At 36.4% G+C, this 21,684-nt stretch overlaps 2 protein-coding genes across 2 annotated transcripts in view; one reads left to right on the top strand and one right to left on the bottom strand.

Annotated features, from left to right (window-relative positions):
* The window catches only part of LOC124804838 (A-kinase anchor protein 17A-like), a 134,433-nt gene extending 128,756 nt beyond the window's left edge, over positions 1-5,677 (bottom strand). The window contains exon 1 of the mRNA XM_047265187.1: positions 4,726-5,677. Coding sequence (XP_047121143.1) covers positions 4,726-5,499 — 774 coding nt within the window. The 5' untranslated portion in view covers positions 5,500-5,677. The remainder of the gene's footprint in view (positions 1-4,725) is intronic.
* A 95-nt stretch (positions 5,678-5,772) lies between these two features.
* LOC124804891 (histone H4 transcription factor) overlaps positions 5,773-21,684 on the top strand; it is a 94,915-nt gene continuing 79,003 nt past the window's right edge. The window contains exons 1-2 of the mRNA XM_047265264.1: positions 5,773-6,120; positions 6,210-6,746. Coding sequence (XP_047121220.1) covers positions 6,069-6,120; positions 6,210-6,746 — 589 coding nt within the window. The 5' untranslated portion in view covers positions 5,773-6,068. The remainder of the gene's footprint in view (positions 6,121-6,209; positions 6,747-21,684) is intronic.

Raw genomic sequence — 21,684 nt, forward strand, 5'->3', positions numbered from 1 at the left:
GAAGGTTATAAATATGGAAACAGTTTTTGCAGATCTCAGTACCGTAATGGTGGTACTGTTATCTATGTTTCAAATGAAAGAGAGTTTAGAGAACTAGATCTTGGTTGGGCATGTGTAGAGAAACACTTTGAAATTACCGGGATCATATGTGATATAATGAAACTTATCATAGTATGTATCTACCATTCCCCTGACTCAGATGATAAAACTTTTTTAGATAATTTAGACAGTGTACTCTGCTACATAACGAAATGGAAACAGTATGTAACTGTAATTGGGGGAGACTTTAATTCAAGCTTTGATGTAACATGTAACAAACCCAGTGTAAATAAGTTACTGAATATGCTGAGGCAGCACAACTTCCATCATGTAAATTCAGAACCAACAAGACTACAAGCGTGCTTGGATAATGCTTTTGTCAACTGTGCTCGTGATATGTACTCCACCAAGGTAAAGGAGTTTGTTTTCTCAGACCACTCCATGTTAACAGTAAAGTTAAGACATTTTATAAAAGGAGATGAGAGCAAGGCTGGACAAAAGTTAACAAAATCTAATACCTTAATATTAACAAAACACAATCTCATAAAACTAACACACCAGTTGAGCATAACAAACTGGGACAAATTATTTCAAAACTGTGATTCCAGTGCCCAAACAGTTTATGAAACATTCCACAATTACTTAACAGGTATTTTAAAAGCCCATCTTGTTCAAAAGAAATACCATAAAACAAGAAAAGGTAAATTTTGGTACACCAAAGAACTGGAGAATCTAAAAAATAAGCTACTGCTGTTGAAGCGCCTTGCCAAAGTAAACAATTCTAATGAAATTAAGGATCTTGAAAAAATCACTAAGAAACTGTATAAGAAAGAGTTGCAATTAGCGAAACTAAGATACAACACAAATTACATAAAAAATAGTAAAAACCAATGCAAAACAGCCTGGTCAGTAATTAATACTGTTAAAGGCGAAGTCAGAAACTTCGACAAGACAGTCCCAATACCAGCAGATACATTCAATAAATATTTTGTAAGCTGTGCTGATGATATCAAAAAGCTGATCAGTAAACCCAATGTAACATATATAGATTATCTGAAGAGAGCAAACCTAAATCATAATAGGGCCAGATCATCATTGAAACACTTCAGAGAGGTATGCCAACATGAAGTTCTTAAAATAGTCAAAGAAATGAAAAATTCATACAGTACAAATATTTTTAATATGTCAAACAATCTATTGAAAGAAATCATACATTACATTGCAGCACCATTAACGTATTCTATAAACCTGTGTCTCATAGAAGGGTTTTTTCCTGATCCTCTCAAACTATCCAAGGTAACTCCAGTCTTTAAGAAGGGTGTCAAATCAGATCCTGCAAACTACAGACCAATTTCACTAATTCCAGTACTAGGAAAAGCCTTTGAAGGCATAATATATAAGCAGATGTATGAATACCTAGAACTAAATGGTATGTTAAGTGCATCACAGTTTGGTTACAGAAAAGGAAGGTCAGCTATACATGCCATAGAGCTCTTAGTCAGAGACATTCTAGCAGCATTTGAGGACCATGCGCACGCACAGGTAACCTTATGTGATCTGAGCAAAGCTTTTGACTGTGTTGACCACTCACTTCTGCTTTCTAAACTTGAGTACTATGGAATATGTGATAAAAGTTTAAAACTCATCAAATCATACCTCAATAAAAGGAACCAGGTGGTGAGTTCAGGAAGTCATCTGTCAAACATACTCGAGGTTCAACATGGAGTGCCACAGGGATCTAAATTGGGACCACTTCTTTTCCTTGTACACATAAATGACTTACCAGGAAATATAGATGTAAAGACATATATGTATGCAGATGACACAACTTTTCTATCTGTAAACCATGTACTTGATAACCTTGTAAGTGATATGAAATTGGCAAAAGAAAATGCAACATCATGGTTTAATGCCAATGGTCTGCTATTAAATGAGGAAAAGACCCAGAATATGTGGTTCAGTCTATCAAAGTCTACAAAAATAGAAAAACAAAAGGCAAAGTTTTTAGGTATTGTACTTGACAACAGTCTAACATGGAACTCTCATGTTGATCACATAGTGGTTAGGTTGTCAAGAGTTATATATTTGTTGAAGAGACTGATGTGTTGTGTGACATTTGAGTACGTAAGGACAGCGTACTTTGCCTTTTTTCAATCTGTTTTAAGGTATGGGTTAATACTCTGGGGAAACAGCAGAAAAATAAATGAAATTATGGTGATCCAGAAGAAAGCAATCAGAGTAATGGCTAAGGTAGATAATAGAACACATTGTAAACCATTGTTCACTAAATATAGAATTTTAACAGTAATTAATTTATATATTCTTGACAGTGTTAACTACATACTTGCTGAACTACCTAATTTAAGTGTAACAAATGAAAGACATGGCTACTATACAAGAACGTGTACTTCTCTGCTGTTGCCACAAAATAGATTAGCCAAAACTAACAATAGTCATAAGTATATGGCAATTAAAATATATAACAAATTGTCTAAAAATGGGTCAATCAAGCCTGACAAATTATTTAAAGACAATGTTCATAACTTCTTGTTAACCAATCCATTCTATTCATTAGAAGAATTTTTAGAAATGCCTAATATCAACTTAAATGTGTAAAAAATTTTTTTTTGTAAAATTAATAAGTTAAGTGAACTGACGAAGTCTATTGCATGTAACAATGCTGAATGACTAATAAAGAATCTGAATCTCAATCTGCAACTTTGCAGATACTGAAGATTGACAAACGGTATTAAATAATGTGAAACAATTTAAATACTATGTAGAAATAAAAACATTGTTTTACAGTTTCGATAGATGAGCTTTTCACTGTACTTTGTGTTTAGAAAATAAAACATTCAGACATTCAAAAAATAGGTGCAAATTAGCCACAAACCCTACAGGAAGAAAGAACTATACTAACAATATTTTGAGAAGTGAATTTTGTATTACTTTATGGTGAATAAAAAATTAAATAAACAAACAAGAATGCTTTAAATAAACTTCCATTAAGTCATATTTTATTTTTAAGGTCATATTTATGTAAGTTTTAGGTCATAAATGCTTGCATATTTCACTTTTTTTTAGGTAATTAAAATCCGGGCCCTAGTGATGACACAATCTGGCCAGCTCTACAGCCAGTATACACTGGACCGTTTCCAGTTGTTAAATGCAGCCGACATATCTTTGATATCTTGCTCAACAAGAAAATAATGGTCTCTCTGCACAGAATCAAACTCGCATGGGTCCTACTCAACCCTGTTGCCTCGTGGCCTACAAATCCTGACAGCTCACAAGACGACAACTCCCCTGTCAGCAAGACATTGGTCTCTATGTGGCCCAGCAATTTGGCACTCATCAGACTCTACATCAGTAACTTCGATCCCGAAGACGTAAGCATCAAACTAATTGTTGACAACCTCGTAACAGATGGACACAGTGATGTTCCTGACATGCCTACCATCTCATCCATGTTTCTTGACCACACACCACAAAATGACTACAGAGGCTTATCCTCTCGACTGTCGGCAGATGGCCCTTTCTGGCACAGGGTTCCAGCCAGCCATTACTTCATACTAAGCCACTTTCTGTCTCCAACACTGTTTGAGGCATTGCACCAGCCAGTTCACTCAGTCACAACCTGCACACACTGTAACCCACTTCGGAATCCCCAGTGACCCCCCACTCACATGGCATGACATTATCTCTACACCATCACTGTCAGGCACCAGAAGCCAAGAAACAGTCGAGTCATGTTCTGCATCACAAGCCGGCATGACACAGCTGGTCACGCACATCTTTGCATGGTCTCCACAACTGACGACACTTACCAATCTTCACTATTTCCAATGCTCTGCACTACGGGGGAAGCGGGAGGGCTCTGTGGCCTATGATCAGCGCAAGTGACATTACTGACCAGTGAGTTTTCACAGCAGAGTGAAGTATCTGTGAGCAGTGTGACAATGGCAGTTTGGTCTGGAAGCCTAAAATAAGGAACTGTTACACTCTGACATGTATCTTATGTGTATGGTATGTCTCCTTATACTGATTAGGGAAATTCATCATATATTCTTTGAAATACCAGGGATAAAATACAGAAAGCAAGAAGTTATTTACAACTTGTACAGAAACCAGACTGCAGTTATAAGAGATGAAAGGGAAGCATCGGTTGAGAATGCAGTAAGACAGAGCTGTAGCCAGTACACACTGTTATTCAATTAGTATAATTGACAAGCAGTAAACACTAGTTGTAATTGGATATTAGTATACTTTCCCAAAGTAACCTGCACTTGATATTTCTGTCAATTAATGTATAACTTCACTTAATTCACATCCCTGATGGCAATCCTTCATGATGAGACTTAAGGAACTTGGTATTGAACAACAGAAAAAAATGTGTGTCTTAACTACTGTCCACAGGCATAGCAAAAGCCACAAATCGTTTCATGTCAAGGAGGTTTTTCATCAATATGATGCTACAAACTATGGAAAATGAAATCCCTGTAAGATTTTAAATCTCATTCATCATTATGATTAAAAATAGCACCTAAGACTACAACAATGTTTCAACATCTAGCAGTTAAACTGCATGATACACTGTGATGAAGTCCAGTAGAAAGATTTAAATGGTTGAAAACACAGAGACTATTTAAGAATAAATAAGGCAAATGTAAGCTCAAATTGTTCTACCTTTATGTTAGCTGTGTATGCTCTGTCTCCCTCCTTGTACAGCAGTTTCATACCACGCAAAGAATCCATTGCTTTTACAAAGCAAATGTATTCTTTATATTGTATATATGCTTCAAATGTACGCTCTTGGTCAAACGAGAATGTATTTATTCCTGTTTTGCGCGATTTCATTTTATTTCTAAATGGATCTGTAGCTGGTATGTCAATGCATCTCACGTCACCAAATACTTCAAAAACCTTCTGAAGAATATATTCACTTGGTCTTATAATACCCTTTATAATATCCTTTTTAGTCGTGAACCATTTGTACGGCAAGTTGCTTATATATATTGTGTCTGGTCTCTCTCCATGTTTTGTCTCATTCATGTTCTTTGCGTCTCTGAAATAAGCATCCCAATTATGCCTGGTAGGAAACACTATTTTTGCCTCTGCCGCTCGTATCTTCAAGGGTTCGCTGAAATTTGCTAGCTTCAACGTGCGAGTATCCAATCTCCCTATGACATTTTGCAAACAAGATTTATTTTCAATTTCACCTTCGAATCGTATGAATTCCAATGTGCTCTTAACAACTTTTAAGGTAATGAATTCGTCAGGAAAAATCATGCTTTTCAACTTGTCCATTAATTCCGAATTAGTAATAGTTTTCCCGGTAAATTTCATTAGTGGCAGTTGAACCGAAATGTTCAGTCTTGCAATAGGTTTAAGGTAAAGTCCCTGCGGTGAAAATAATTCAACGGCGTCCTTCATGTCTTCACAAATTTTAATTACATTCATGTCAACCAATATTCAATGAAGGAACAAGTAACTATATTAAATATTAACTACTAAACACGTGTATATTGTTTCTGTGTGCAGCCGATATTGTGACATCTACTTCGACACACTACTCATCAACTTCAAAAGTCATTTGAATCACACAGCTACACTAAACATTCAGTCACCATTCTGCTAATTTGCTACATACAATCAAAGCACTTAATTTCGCACTAGAGTTCTCAAAGATGATAAGAAGATATACATTCTTGCTGACATCAGCTGCGACACTAATTCACTTTGCGATTGTAGTAACTATAGTCATACGAATTTGCATATGTTGGGAAGCAATTCGATACTGATTTTGTCATTTTTTTTCTTATTTTTGCCTTAGTCTGTGAGTCACATGTTTGAGAACCTAACGTTGACTTATAGAAGTATTGTTTACCTGACTGGAGAGTCATGAACCTGTGGGAGTTTTAAATGTATGAAACAAGGCGCGCGGGAAGAAGAGGAGGGAATCCAATTAGGTGAAGAAAAACTATTGTCTGTTTCGAGATTTATATAAATCGTGGAATGAGTTGCCCACAATGGGCGAAAGTACCAAATTAATAACGATAAATGATTGCAGTCCGCATAAAGGTATGTATATGTCATAAAGGCTTGTTTTCACATTAAGATGTAATGGTAAATGAACGTTTGATAACACTTGTCTTTTATGCTCCTTACAGGTGTAAAACGGAAATTCGATGGTAGTTGCAGCCCTCAGTGTGTTTTCGATCGTGTTCTTGCAAGTGAAATGAATGCAGATGCTTCTAGAGAAGATGGAACATCACTAGAAATATCAGACGACGAGCACAGCTCAGAACATGGAAACGATTGTTTGCCGTTGGAAAATAATGAATTAAACACATTTAGACGCTCTGACGCTCTTGAGAACTGTAGAAACTGGGTAAATCAATCACAAGAATTGTATCCTGCTAAAAACATTCCAACTAAAAGCATTAAAGAAGAACGTCAGGTAACAGCAACAGTGGAAGAGCAAGATGTGGATTCTCCTGACGGGAATGAAAGTGATTCTAAGACAAGCAATGGGAAATGTTCAATGCTTATTAAAGGAAAACGTCTGTGGCTTAAGGAACAAGTTCTTCATTTAGTTTGTGAATGGAAAAACTGTTCTTATGAAATCGATGATGTTGAGACTTTTGTTAGACATGTTAGTATGCACATACCTGATTTGGATATCCGTATCAATGAAGATGGCAAAGGTAAGAGTATAAGAATGTCCATAGTGGGCATATATAAATAAAGGTTAATTTGATTACCATTTAGCACAATAACTCCAGCCCCGTAACAAATATATAAACCGCTGGCAGTATAGGAGTGGACGTGTTGAATAAAAGAAAGAAGTAGCAGTTAAAGAATCGGGGTATTAGATAACAGTATAAATTTGTAATTCATTTGTTCATGTTGTGTGGACCAAGTAATATTATTCCGATTAACACATTAGTTAGGTATTACACACATGATTTCTTTCATTTGTTGATTTTCTCTTTTGCTGTTTATTTAATGCTATGACAGTCTTATAGTTGCAGCTCTGCTCACTGGGTAATTAAGACCTAGTAAATTTACAATAATGAGCTTATCAAGAACTATACAAAAAAGAATTGTCATGGCATTAATTTATTTTACAACTAATCAGCATATTGAGAACTATACTAAAAAGAATTGTTATGGCATTAATTTGAGGAGTAGCAAAACAAGGAATGAAATAAATCTAGTGTCCCATGCCCTCCTTTAGGCACTGGGAGGATCTCACTGTGAATAACAATCTTCGGTGGCATCATTTGTGAAAAGGCTTGGTGGTAAGAGTTACACACTACTACACCTTCCCTCGCTTTTTTTATAGTTCCTATATGATGACTGTGAGTAATACTGAGCAAAATATTATTTTGAGGAATTGACTAATGCAGTTGCAATTTTATCTCTGATATGAAAAAGTAGGCTATGTCAGTTATGTCGCAAATGTAGAGATCAGTTTGTCTCCTCAACCCCTCGTTTGTTATGCTACGTGCCAATCTGTCGTCACAGCCAAGATTACAAGTGGAGGACGGGGCACACCAACAGACTATGACCACTGTGCTCAAACAACCTTTGGGTTGTTGGTAACATTACACTCTCATTAGAGAAACGTCTGATTCCTCTCAACTGTTACCTATGATGTCATCAATGTGATGGAAATGCTAACTTTCAGTGTATACAAAATGGTGGTGATGTTGCACAACATTCAGAAACCAACAAATTCTAACAAAAATAAAAAACTACACAAGAACATCTCACTCCAACAATAAAATGAAATCAACAGGACAGCTGTGGGAAATAGAGAGTTTAGGGCTGGGACAAGCTAAATACATAACAATACAGAACACTGCACCATCCCAAAACAGATGTTATGGAAAAAAAACCCTCAACTTAGGATATAACATTACAGCCACTATTTTAGGGTCGACAGAAGCGTCCGATCCCACGCGTCGGCTTTGACCCGTGACATAAGGGTGTTGTCGTGTGTGACATCGTGACGGTACGGAGTTTGGTTTGAGTGTGGCTGTGTCCAGTTCTGTTTTATTTTATTTACTTTTCTGATCTGTACGTTTTTTTCTGATCTGTACGTTCTATCTCGTGAGATTTTTTTTTTTAAATTTAAAAACACTTATTACTTATTTTAATTATCTGTTTCCTCCAATTTCTGTTTTAGTTTATTATGTTTATCTTTCTGATCTGTTCGTTCTATCCCGTGAGATTTTTTTTTTTTAAAAAAAAGACAAAAAACACTAATCAGCCACTGAAGCATCTTTATCTTCTATGGGTTACAGGGGTTACGACCCCTGGGGAGGTGGGTGGGTATTCGTGCATGGCTGTCTTCACTTACACGTTGTAGCTACGCAAGGCGTCTAAATTTGTTTATATTTGGTTTGCCCTCCACCCAAATCACCCCATTTCCCGCGCTTGTCCCGTTAGTGTCATTAGGCTTCTTGTGGAAAGTGTGTGTGTTTGTTTTTGTTTCCGCCATATTTGTGACGTCATGGGTAAAAGCAGACGGGCGGGATCGGACGCTTCCGTATTTCCCTATTTTATATATATATTAAATGCAATTCCAAAGAGCGGAATAGGACTTTTCCCTTGACCTATGGAGCACAAACACAGCTCTTGATACCTGCTGGCAAACCACAGATAAAAAAAACCACATCTACAAACAGCACACACCTACATAACTCACAGAACACCACTGAAACCAAACCTCAACAATTCAAAAACCAAAAAACCCTCATTCACTAGATCAGTTAAAACGCAACCAAAATACTATAAAAATAAAACAGACAAAACATCACAATTACTATAGAATAAAACCAAAACAAAACTTGCTTACCAAGAAAAGCCTCCGACAAAATCACATAGGTTGGTAAATTTGTTGATCAGGTCCGCTACCCTTCTGGTAGACAGGTGTGACCTGTGAAGTCCTACAACTACTTGGCATTATTTTGTTCAAGAGATTTGCATTAGAATATAGCCGTAAATTGGGAAGCAGAGACTGTTGCACTCTTTGTTCAAAAGAGAATGCAAAATAACGAGAAGCAAAGGTTATTTGAGAGCTATGCGTCTGAAAAGATTTATGCGTGAAGCATACAGCTCGAACCGTCACACCTTAGAAAAAGATCTGGCAGCAACCCCGAGAAAATTCTGATACTGTGTAAAATCGCTAACTGGATCTAAGGCTTCCATTCACTCCTTTTTTCACTAGTCTGTTGTGGCAGTTGAAAAAAAAAATCCAAAGTTTTATATTTCATGTTCAAGAAATCATTGACATGGAAGCATCATGCAAATGTACCGTCATTTGACCATCGGACAGACTCCCATATGCATGACATAGTAATAAGTATCCTTGGTGTAGAGAAAAAAAATTGAAAGATTTGAAAGCAAATAAGTCTCCAGGTTTGGATGGAATCCCAGTTCGGTTTTACGAAGAGCGTTGGCCCCTTACATACCTTGCATTTATCATGAATATCTCATCCAGCGGAAAGTCCAAGTGACTGGAAAGAAGCGTATAAAAAGGGTAAAACAATGGACCTGCAAAATTACAGACCAATATCCCTAACTCTGATTTGCTGCAGAATCTGAACATACTCTCAGTTCGAATACATTAAACTGACTGAGAAGCTTACTGTCAAGTATCAGCATGGTTTCAGGAAGCATTGCTCGAGCAAAACTCGGCTTGTCCTTTTCTCACGTGATATACTATGAACTATGAATGAAGAGCTACAGGCAGAATCCATATTTCTAGATTTCCAGGATGTATTTGACATGGTGCCCCATTGCAGGCTGTCAATGAAGGTATGGGCATATGGAATAAGTTTGCAGATATGTGAGTGGCTCAAAGACTCCTTAAGTAATAGAACCCAGTATGTTGTCCTTGATGGTGAATGCTCATCAGACAATGGTATTGCCAGGAGTGCTCCAGGGTTGTGTGATAGCACCACTGTTGTTCTCTATATACATAAATTATACGGCGGGCAGCAGTCTGCAGTTGTTTGCCGATGATGCTGTCGTGTATGGTAAGGCGTCAAAGTTGAGGGACTGTAGGAAGATAGAAGACGACTTGGACAAAATTTCTAGTTGGTTTGCTGAATGGCAGTTAGCTCTAAATGTGCAAAAATGTGGATGAGTGGGAAGAATAAACCTATAACATTCACGTACAGTATTACCAGTGTCGTGCTTGACACAGTGAAGTCATTTAAATATCTGGGTGGCGTAATGTTGCAAAGTGATATGAAATGGGACGAGCGTGTGAGAACTGTGGTAGAAAAGGCAAATGGTAGACTTTGGTTTATTGGGAGAGTTTTAGGAAAGAGTGGTTCATCTGCAATGGAGACTGCGTATGGGGCTATGGTGCGACCTGTTCTTGAGTACTGCTGAAATATTTGGGATCCATACCAAGTCAGATTGAAGGAAGACATCGATGCAATTCAGAGTTGGACAGCTAGATTTGTTAGCCGTAGGTTTGAACAATACGTAAGTGTTACAGGGATGCTTCGGGAACTCAAATGGAAATCCCTGGAGTGAAGACAACATTTTTTTTTGAGAAACATTATTGAGAAAATTTAGAGAACCTGCATTTGAAGCTGACTGCCACACGATTCTACTGCCTCCAACATTCATTGCGCATTAAGGACCAGAAGATAAGATACGGGAAATTAGGGCTTGTACGGAGGCATTTAGACATTCATTTTTTCCTCGCTCTATTTACAGGTGGAACTGGGAAGGAAATGACTGGTATCTGTACAGAGTACCCTCTACCACGCTCTGTACGGTGGCTTACAGAGTACCTATGTAGGTGAGATGTATAGAATCTGATAGGGATTTCATCCGGCCTCGGGATCTTGTTCAGTTTTAAGAGTTTCAGCTGTTTCTCAGTGCCACTGATACTAATATCGATTTCACTCATCTTTTCAGTAGTACAAGAATTAAATTGGACAGTACTCCTGGGTTTTTCTTTGCAAAGGAACATTTGAAAACAGAGTTAAGTGCTTCTCCTTTTGCTTTGCTACTGTTTCAGTGGCAGTCTTGTCTATGAGTGACTGGAAACTAACTTCTACATATAAGCAGAATTTCTTTTGGTTTTGTGAAAGATCTTTTGACAATCTTTTATGGTGTTCACTGAAGGCTTCACTCATTGCTCTTTGATTACCAAATGCGTTTCATTCAGCATCTCTCTATGTATAGCCCCAATGTTTTGTATTCTACCTATTATGCGAGAGTCTGTTTCTTTAGAATAAGCTTTACAATGAGTGTTGTGAGTTTTATCCTTGTGTGGGTTAGTTTCTCTGTGGTGTTTTTTGACAATACCAAATGTGTGAAACTAGCTGCAAAAGTGCACAGAAAAGTGATAAAGCTGTTGCAATTCTGTAAGGCAAACTCAGTACTGCATGTTATCGGGAAACATTCAGTCCTGAAAGAGACATCTGTTGCTGCCTCAGCCATTTTGTGTACATGGGTAAAGCAGAGAAGATAGCATTGCTCCCTTCCATACCCAGCTGTCAATTATGTTGATATTCCAAAACCATTAATTGTCATAAAGAAAAGGGTAGGCCCTACACCATCACGGAATAGATCATCATGTGTTGTCAGGAGTTCTCCTCTGTTAAAAAAATTGTTCCTTGTACAGATGATTGCACAATACCATCTGGGAAACACTTTCTGATTATGACCAACCAGTTCCATGAGAAACAAACTTCACACTTTGGTGGGGGGGGAGGGGTGACATATTGTCCTTGTAGTAATGAATTTTCAGCTACAGTGAAGGACACTGTGTAATCCAACAATTTTTCTAGTTTTGCATAGGGTAAAACAATGGAAATCTTTTACCACCTTTACCTGACCTTATAGTGCAGCGTTTGATTCTGGCATTTTGAGGTTGTTTCTGTTTTTAGCAGCAAATATAATGACGCTGTCACAAAAATTTCCTTACAGTACCACAGAAAAAAAGAAAAAAATGGTCAGTTAGTTTCGTTCGGTTCCAGCCATTAGACTTTTTCCATGGGCTGTTCAGTAAAGTATGTCCTGAGACTTCCTGCAGCTTAAAGCTGTGTGCTGGACAAGAACTCAAGCCCCCAGTCTTTGACTTTCATGGGCAAATACTCTATGGAATTTGGATTAAGTAATAGAGAGGTATTGATGGAAGTAAAACTGTGAGGGTGGGTTATGTGTCATGCCTGGACAGCCGAGTCGTTAGAATATTTTTGCACAAAGTCAAATGATGTGGGTTCAAGTATTGGTCTGGCAGACTGTTTTAAACTGCCAGGAACTTTCAAATCATGACATACTCTGTTGCAGGGTGACAATTCCTTCTGAAAAGTGCATGCTGATGATTACTGTAATTCCTTTTTACAATGTACAGAAACAAACTTGATTTTTGCCTTATGATGTTATTCCATTTGTTGATATTTTTACTCTTCCTCCCCAGAAGTTTATGTAATGTGCTTCTATCAAAAACAGACAGTGTTGCACACCACATCTCATTTTATGTATGTGGTCCGTACAATTGTTTTAGTGCTGTTAACTTTCCCACTTCCTATGCCATAGGGTTGACAAAGTAATAATTTTGTGAAAGAAATTTCCACAATTTGACTATTAATTGTTCATTTATTTTACACAATCATGATTTAAACTTTGTAGCCATTCTCTAGTACATGTTGAAATATGTATGACATGTTTGTGACATTCTATTGTTGAAAAAACATACTTCTTGTCTTATAGACCAGTTCTCATAGTACAGGATACGAGTACATATCCAACATAGATAATACATCTGACATTTTGCAAAATGAGGAACCATTAACGTACAGTATGGCATATTTAATAGCTAATATATTTCTGTGACCTGCATTCATCACTTCTGTTCATCAACTGACTTAATGTCCTTTTTAGATTAGATTAGATTAGATTTACTTTCATTCCAATTGATCCGTAGTGAGGAGGTCCTCCAGGATGTGGAACATGTCAGAAAAACAACAATACATGACAAATATTTAAACTAAAACAAATAAGCTAATGTACCATTCCACAGGTCCCAAGTGGAATGATCGTCATTTTTTAATGAACACTAAGAGTCATTTTACAAATACTATTGCACTGAATTTAAAATAAAAAAGTTTTATATTTATTTATAAGGTAAGAAACATGTAATACAACTACTGTAATACTTATTTACAATGAACACATTACTGCACTGAAATGGTGCAGAAGTTAGATTATACTTACACACACACACACACACACACACACACACACACACACAAATTTTCAGTGAACACATTACTGCACTGAAATTGTGCAGAAGTTATGTTGTACTTATATACAAATCAGTTGGTTTTCCTCAGAAATTCATCAATGGAGTAGAAGGAGTTGGCCACCAATAAATCCTTTAGGCTTCTCTTAAACTGAATTTCATTGGTTGTTAAGCTTTTTATGGCTGCTGGCAAGTTATTGAAAATGTGTGTTCCTGAATAATGCACACCTTTTTGTACAAGACTAAGTGACTTTAAATCCTTGTGAAGATTATTCTTATTTCTAGTATTGATTCCATGAATTGAGCTGTTGGTTTGAAAAAGTGATATATTTTTAATGACAAATTTCATTAAGGAATAAATATATTGGGAAGCTGTAGTTAGTATCCCTAGTTCCCTAAACAGGCTTCTGCAGGATGTTCTTGAGTTCACACCACATATAATTCTTACTGCACGTTTTTGTGCCCGGAAAACTTTAGCTTGGCTTGATGAATTACCCCAGAAAATAATCCCATATGACATTATGGAATGAAAGTAAGCATAGTATGCCAGCTTTTTCATTTTTATATCCCCTATGTCTGACAAAATTCGCATTGCAAACAGAGATTTGTTAAGACGCTTCAGCAGTTCTGTGGTGTGCTCCTCCCAGTTGAATTTATTATCAAGCTGTAATCCCAAGAATTTAACACCGTCCACTTCTTCTATCTTCTTGTCATCATATGTTAGACATATACTCTTGGGACACCCCTTACAAGTTCTGAACTGCATGTAGTGTGTTTTTTCAAAGTTTAGTGACAAAGAATTGGCTAGGAACCAGTGATTAATGTCTACAAATATTTTATTGGCTGATCTTTCTAAGACTACACTTGATTTGCTATTTATTGCAATGTTTGTATCATCAGCAAACAAAACAAACTTGGCATCTGGTAATGTTACTGATGAAAGGTCATTGATATACACAAGAAAAAGTAAGGGCCCCAAAATGGAACCTTGTGGGACCCCACATGTAATTAGTTCCCAGTTGGATGATGCCTGATAGCTTGATACATGTCTCTTTCCTAATAACACCCTTTGTTTCCTGCCAGAGATATAAGATTTGAACCATTTTGCAGCATTTCCTGTTACACTATAATATTCTAGTTTACTTAAAAGGATATTGTGATTTACACAGTCAAATGCCTTTGACAGATCACAAAATATACCAGTTGCCTGCAATTTTTTGTCTAATGAATTAAGTACATTTTCACTGTAAGTGTAGATAGCCTTCTCAATATCAGAACCTTTTAGAAATCCAAACTGTGACTTTGACAGTATGTTATTTGAGATAAGATGGTTATAAAGACGACTGTACATTACTTTTTCGAAAATTTTTGAGAATGCTGGCAACAGTGAAATTGGACGGAAATTTGATGCTATTTCTTTATCTCCCTTCTTAAACAGTGGCTTAACTTCAGCATATTTCAGCCATTCGGGAAATATTCCACTGATAAACGACTGGTTACACAGATAGCTTAATATGTTACTTAGCTCAGAATCACATTCTTTAATTAACTTTGTTGATATTTCATCATACCCACTAGATGTTTTTGATTTTAAAGATTTTATGATGGACATTATTTCTGTTGGGGTAGTGAGGGTCAAATTCATATTATGGAAGTTACTTGAAATGTCTGGTCTAAGGTAATCCATAGCAGCATCTACCGAACCTGACAACCCCATCTTTTCAGTAACAGTTATAAAATGTTTGTTAAAAAGTTCTGCAACACTATACACATCTGTCACCAATGCATCATTTACTCTTAATGCTATTTGTTCCTCTTCATGTCTGGTTCTACCGGTCTCCTCCTTCACTATATCCCATATTGTCTTTATTTTGTTATCTGATATGACTATCTTTTCCTTGTAATATATTTGCTTTGACACCCGTATTACAGTCTTTAATATTTTGCAGTATTTCTTATAATGTGCTATAGCATCAACATTGGAAATGTTTCGGATTGACAGATACAGTTTTCTTTTTGTTTTACAAGATACCCCTATTCCTCGAGTAATCCATGGCTTCTTTGTAGACTTTGCTCTAACCTTGGTAAGTTTTGGGGGAAAGCAGTGTTCAAATAAGGTAAGCACTTTATTAGCAAAAATGTTATATTTTTCATTCATGCCATGAGCACTGTAAACATCAGTCCAGTGAATGTCTCTGAGGAGTGTCCTAAAATAATCAATTTTTGGCTTACTGATTACCCTCTTGAGCTCAGATTTAACAGATTTTATATCCTGTTCAGTATTAACATTTAACAGAAGGAACTGCATGTCATGGTCTGAGAGGCCATTGACTATTGGTTTTGTAATATAATTTTGTTCATTTGAGGCCTATTAGAACTAAAATAAGTTGTACCAATGTCCCTATTATACACCTCACTGATTTGAAATGTACTGTAAGTAATAAACTAACGTGAATTAAAACTCTCCAGGCTACCAATGCTTTCAATAGCACCACAATGTACAATAGCAACAGTAATCCAACCACAACCATGTGAAGCGCCATCACTCTTTGTAAAGGTAAACTTCAGTACTCCACCTACAAAAACTGCGGTACTATCCAGAACATTCCGCGATCCATATGATTTAACAGTTATATTTATGTTGTCCACTACTTTATATACTGTTGTGCGTACTCGTCCTATAATGTCGCATCTAGTGAGTAATTCAATGCAGTTGCCTGTGCAGCAGCCCAATCCAGACTGGGAGTGTGTGGTGATATCATGTGCTGTTTATATTTGCTTAGTTGATGAACAGAAGTAATTAATGCAGGCCACAGCTGTTAAGTACACCATACTAAATGTTAATTGTTTATCATTGTAAGCCATATTATCTATCTTGAATATTTGCTCATATCCTGTAATACGAGAATGGGTCTATAAGACCAGAAGTATGTTTCTTCGACAATGACATATCACAGACAAGTCAGACGTAGTAGTAGTAGTAGTAGTAGTAGTAGTAGTAGCTTTATTCATCCATAGATCTCTTTTTACAAGGATATAGGACATGTCAAAGTATTTACAAGTTTAGACCAATTTAAAATAAGCTAATTCGTATATACATACACTTACAGATTTCTAGTTAGAGACAATCGTTAGAGTTACTCCTGGTATACAATAATTTTTTTTTTACAAATAACTTATTAAATAAAGTAATGCCACACTGTTCACTCATATCTCACTACCAGTCACTGCACACACTATACGCACATTGTTTCATAACACTTCACCCACAACACACACAAACACTGGTAATCTCTGGGCCATTTTCTGTACCACAGTTTCCCATTTCCTATCCTGAAAAACTGAAAAGTGAGATGTTGAGCCCATAATGAGGAAGGGGTGTTGGTATTGTGCAATGCATAGCTTGGGGGTAAGTTTTTCTAGAAAAGAAACTTAGTGTGAAGGTGTTATGTGGAATGTTGGATGTTTTGTATTCATTATTATTTATTTATTTGTATAACATTTTTTTTACCCAACCCCTACTCTGTTTTATCTAAGTAATCCTTCAATGTATAAAATGTATTGCGTAACAGGCACTTTCTAGCTGCCATTTTAAATAAGTGTGTTTTTGCATTTTCTTTTATCTGTTTTGGTAATTTATTGTACAGTTTTATTCCTCGGTAGAAAATCCTGTTTTGAGTTTTATGTTTATTTTTTCTTGGCAAATGTAAGTTGAGTCTAGCTCTTGTTCCATGGTCATCGACAGAACTGTTTGTGCAGTAATTATCAATGTTATTTTTGATGTGTACAACTGACTGGTAAATGTATTCACACGGAGCAGTTAATTGAACAGATCTTTACAATGAACTCAACTACCATTTTTGGTTATGATTCTTATAGCTCTTTTCTGGAGTTTGAAAATTGTGTTCATATTTTGTGCATTTGTTGCCAAAAAAGAATGCCATAGCTAAGAATTGAGTGTACATATGAATATTATTTAACTAAAAGACACTGCATGTTACATACTAATTTAGAATCCTAAGGGCATAACATGTTGATGACATTTTGTTTTAAAGTACCTTTGTGTGCCCCCACTTCAACTGAGAATCAATATACATTCCTAGAAATTTTGCATTTGCATCTATAGAGGTGCCATCTACATTTAATTTAAAATTGTCATTTTTTCCTCTTCAAACTTAAATTCATGGCATTAGTTTTCTTTATGTTCAATGTCACTTTAGTGCTTATTGACCAGTTGTAAACTTCCTTGGGAGCTTCATTTGCTTTCTCTGCAAGGAGTTCTCTTGCTTTCTCAGTGACTATAACATTGCTGTCATCAGTGATGAGAATTTTTTTCACCATGAGTAACACTACTGGGAAAGTCATTGATGTATATCAGTAGTAGTATTGGTCCTAATATGCTACCTTGCGGAACCCCCATATTAATGTATTTTGGTTGTGATAAGTGTTTTATTAAATGTTTAGATCTATTTAAAGTATGTGTTATCTCTACTCTTTGTACCCTGTCTGCTAGGTATGAGATCGAACCCAGTCGTTAGCTACCCCTCTTATTCCTAATGCTTCTAATTTATATAATATAATCTTGTGGTCAATTGTATCAAAGGCCTTAGAAAGATCCTCTAACACACTCATCTTTGTCAAGAGCATCAAGTACAACCTTTGTGAATTCTTCTATATCTGACTCAGTATTTTTGCCACTTCGGAAACCAAACTGTGATTCACTTAAAAGGTTGTATTTAATCAGGTAATTTATTAACCTGTCTTTCATAATTGCTTCTATTATTTTTGAGAATGGTGACAGCAGGGAAATGAGCTGGTAATTTTGTGTGTCTTCTGCATTACCTTTCTTAAGCAAAGGTACAACTCTTGCCTGTTTTAACTACTCTGGAAATGTCCCTGATGTGAAGGATTCATTTAAACATTTGTTAAGGGGCATTTGTAGACTTAGAGAAAGCTTTTGACAATGTTGACTGGAATACTCTCTTTCAAATTCTGAAGGTGGCAGGGGTAAAATACAGGGAGCGAAAGGCTATTTACAATTTGTACAGAAACCAGATGGCAGTTATAAGAGTCGAGGGACGTGAAAGGGAAGCCAGTGGTTGGGAAGGGAGTGAGACAGGGTTGTAGCCTATCCCCGATGTTATTCAATCTCTGTATTGAGCAAGCAGTAAGGGAAACAAACGAAAAATTCGGAGTAAGAATTAAAATCCGTGGAGAAGAAATAAAAACTTTGACGTTTACCGATGACATTGTAATTCTGTCAGAGACAGCAAAGGACCTGGAAGAGCAGGTGAATGGAATGGACTGTGTCTGAAAGAAGGATATAAGATGAACATCAACAAAAGCAAAACAACGATAATGGAATGTAGTCGAATTAAATCGGGTGATGCTGAGGGTATTAGATTAGGAAATGAGACACTGAAAGTAGTAAATGAGTTTTGCTATTTGGGGAGCAAAATAACTGATGATGGCTGAAGTAGAGAGTATATAAAATGTAGACTGGCAATAGCAAGGAAAGCGTTTCTGAAGAAGAGAAATTTGTTAACATCGAGTATAGATTTAAGTGTTAAGAAGTCGTTTCTGAAAGTATTTGTATGGAGTGTAGCCATGTATGGAAGTGAAACATGGACGATAAATAGTTTGGACAAGAAGAGAATAGAAGGTTTTCAAATGTGGGGCTACAGAAGAATACTGAAGATTAGATGGGTAGATCACAAAACTAATGAGGAGGTATTAAACAGAATTGTGGAGAAGAGAAATTTGTGGCACAACTTGACTGGAAGAAGGGATCAGTTGGTAGGATATATTCTGAGGCATCGAGGGATCACCAATTTAGTATTCGAGGGCAGCATGCAGGGTAAAAATCGTAAAGGAAGACCAAGAGATGAATACACTACACAGATTCAGAAGCATGTAGGTTGCAGTAGGTACTGAGAGATGAAGAAGCTTGCACAGGATAGAGTAGCATGGAGAGCTGCATCAAACCAGTCTTTGTACTGAAGACAGCAGCAACAACAACAACAACAACAACAACAACAACAAGGGGCCTTGTATAATCTCTATGCATTGTTTCAGTACACACATTGGTACTTCATTTAAGCCTACTGACTTTTTATTTTTTAGTTTTTGAACAGTTTGATTGACTTCATTCTCTGTGGTTGGAAGGAATATCATTGTATTTAGTGCAATATTATTTGCAGGTGTTATATTTGTTTTGGGGAATTTTTGCTGTAACTTCTCTGCAATACTTGAAAAATGCTCAATTACATAGTTTGCTAAGTGTCGTGGCTCATTTATTACCTTATCCCCCTCCCTTAGCAGTATGTTATTCTGTGTTTCTTTGCCTCTCCCCGTTTCCTTTTTTATAGCATCCCAGACTGCTTTGCTTTTATTCTCGGCATTACATATTATTTTGCCATTAAATGACAAGCAGTCAACACCTTCCTATAGATCTTTTTGTATCTATGATTGAAATTTAAGAATTCTGGTTCATTGTGACTCTTTTTCATGGAACTGAGGTATTTAAGTGTTTGGGAGGACTTCTTAATACCTGCTGTTATCCATCTGTTTCTGTGAGATGATGATACAGACATGCGTACTTTTGGAAATCCCTTTTCCAGATTCAATTTCAATAATGTGGAGAATTTAGAGAATTACATATTGACATTGGTTTCCTTATACGCTTCATCCCAGCTTTGTTTTGCAACTTCCTTTGAAAAATCTTTTATTTTGATTTCTGATAGATGTTCTTTGTAGGCTTGTACTTTAGGAAATGATTCAATGCCTGATTTTACTGTCATTATTTGACAGAGATGGTCTGATAGTCTAAGATCTTTTACAGCTACATCACATTTTTCCCCGACAATATTTCTGGCCACAAGGTCAATTACTGATGCAGTGATTGTAGTAACCCTTGTCGCACTATTGACCAATAGGGACATACCAAAACTTTGAAGGCTATTTATGACGGTGTTGCTGGACTCATTTATGATACTAATGTTGATGTTAATGCCCCCACACTGAATTACGTTGCCCTTTGTACTTGAGACTGTCTAGAACTTCTGTTAATTTATTGAAAAGAGTGTCCACACTACCACTGGGACATCTATACACACACAAAATGATTAATATCTTGGTGATATCAATCCCTGTTAATTCAGTAGCTGATATTTCAAAGTTTTTGTCTTCACTTGCTCTACTGAGGTCATATCTTGATGTGAACTGTGCTCCTTTTCTGATATAAATGCACGATCCTCCACCCCTTGAAGCAGTTCTGCAGTAAAAGTTTTCCCTTCCATAAGATGATAACACTACACATTTTAACATTTCAACAAGTCCTTGAGAATGGCTATAAAGCTGAAATCATGATTGTGAAAAATAAATGAACAGTTAACAGTCAAATGGTGGACATTTCCTGTAAAAATTTCTATATGACTGTGTTCCCCCATGAAGGAAAGATCATTAAGATAATAATTATTTTTTTGTTAGAAAGGCAAGTGATAATGCATGTTTCAGGACTATCACATGCTTTCTGCTATATTGTCTTGGCATGGTCCTTTTATTCTTGACAAAACTTTACTGTGAAGCTGGGATTTGGTGACTGTGTTTATGTCCACAAACAGCAGGGTTAAGATTCAGTGAGTGCTGTGTTGAACTGCTCTTTATACTTTCATAACGGTGAACACAGTAACATACAGGCTGACCGTCAGGTAATCAGCAGCATTTAGTGGGGAAACACTTTTTTGCTCCTGATTTCAAGGAAAACAATGTTAATGTCATGTTTTCAAATTATTTTTATGGGATTTTCATCACATGAATAGAGCCAGGAAGAGAGAATAATACGTGAATACATGAATTTCTAACCATGAAGGGAGAATTCTTTTAATTCATGTGCTGTCATATAATCAATATTTGAAATTTTTTGACCAAGAGTATAGAACCTTCTGTAACAGAAGTAAAGAGCATGGAGAATGTTTGAAAGCAATAATTATTATAAATTCCTGTAGGATTAAAACTGTGGGGCAGATTGAGCCTAGAACTGGAATCTTGGCTTTCCTGATCAGTGTTCTTAAAGGCTGACCTAGCCAGGCATAATTCAGAACACACTTCCATAATTTCAATTTTGCAAATACTTTGTTCCTGCTTTCCAAACTGCACAGACGATGTTTCGCAGAGTAAAGGAGTAAAGGATATTGCTAAGAAATGGTTTAGCCATAGCTTCCATTTTGGAATGTGTACTATTTTGAAATTTCTTGCAAGATTAAAACTGTGTCCAGGTTAGTTAGTTAGTTAGTTAGCTAGTTATTGTTGCATGTTCCGGGGATCATTTTGAGCGATAGATCATAATGATGTGGAATGAGTCG

Source organism: Schistocerca piceifrons, chromosome 7 (genome assembly GCF_021461385.2).
Source record: "Schistocerca piceifrons isolate TAMUIC-IGC-003096 chromosome 7, iqSchPice1.1, whole genome shotgun sequence".
Lineage (NCBI taxonomy): Eukaryota > Metazoa > Arthropoda > Insecta > Orthoptera > Acrididae > Schistocerca > Schistocerca piceifrons.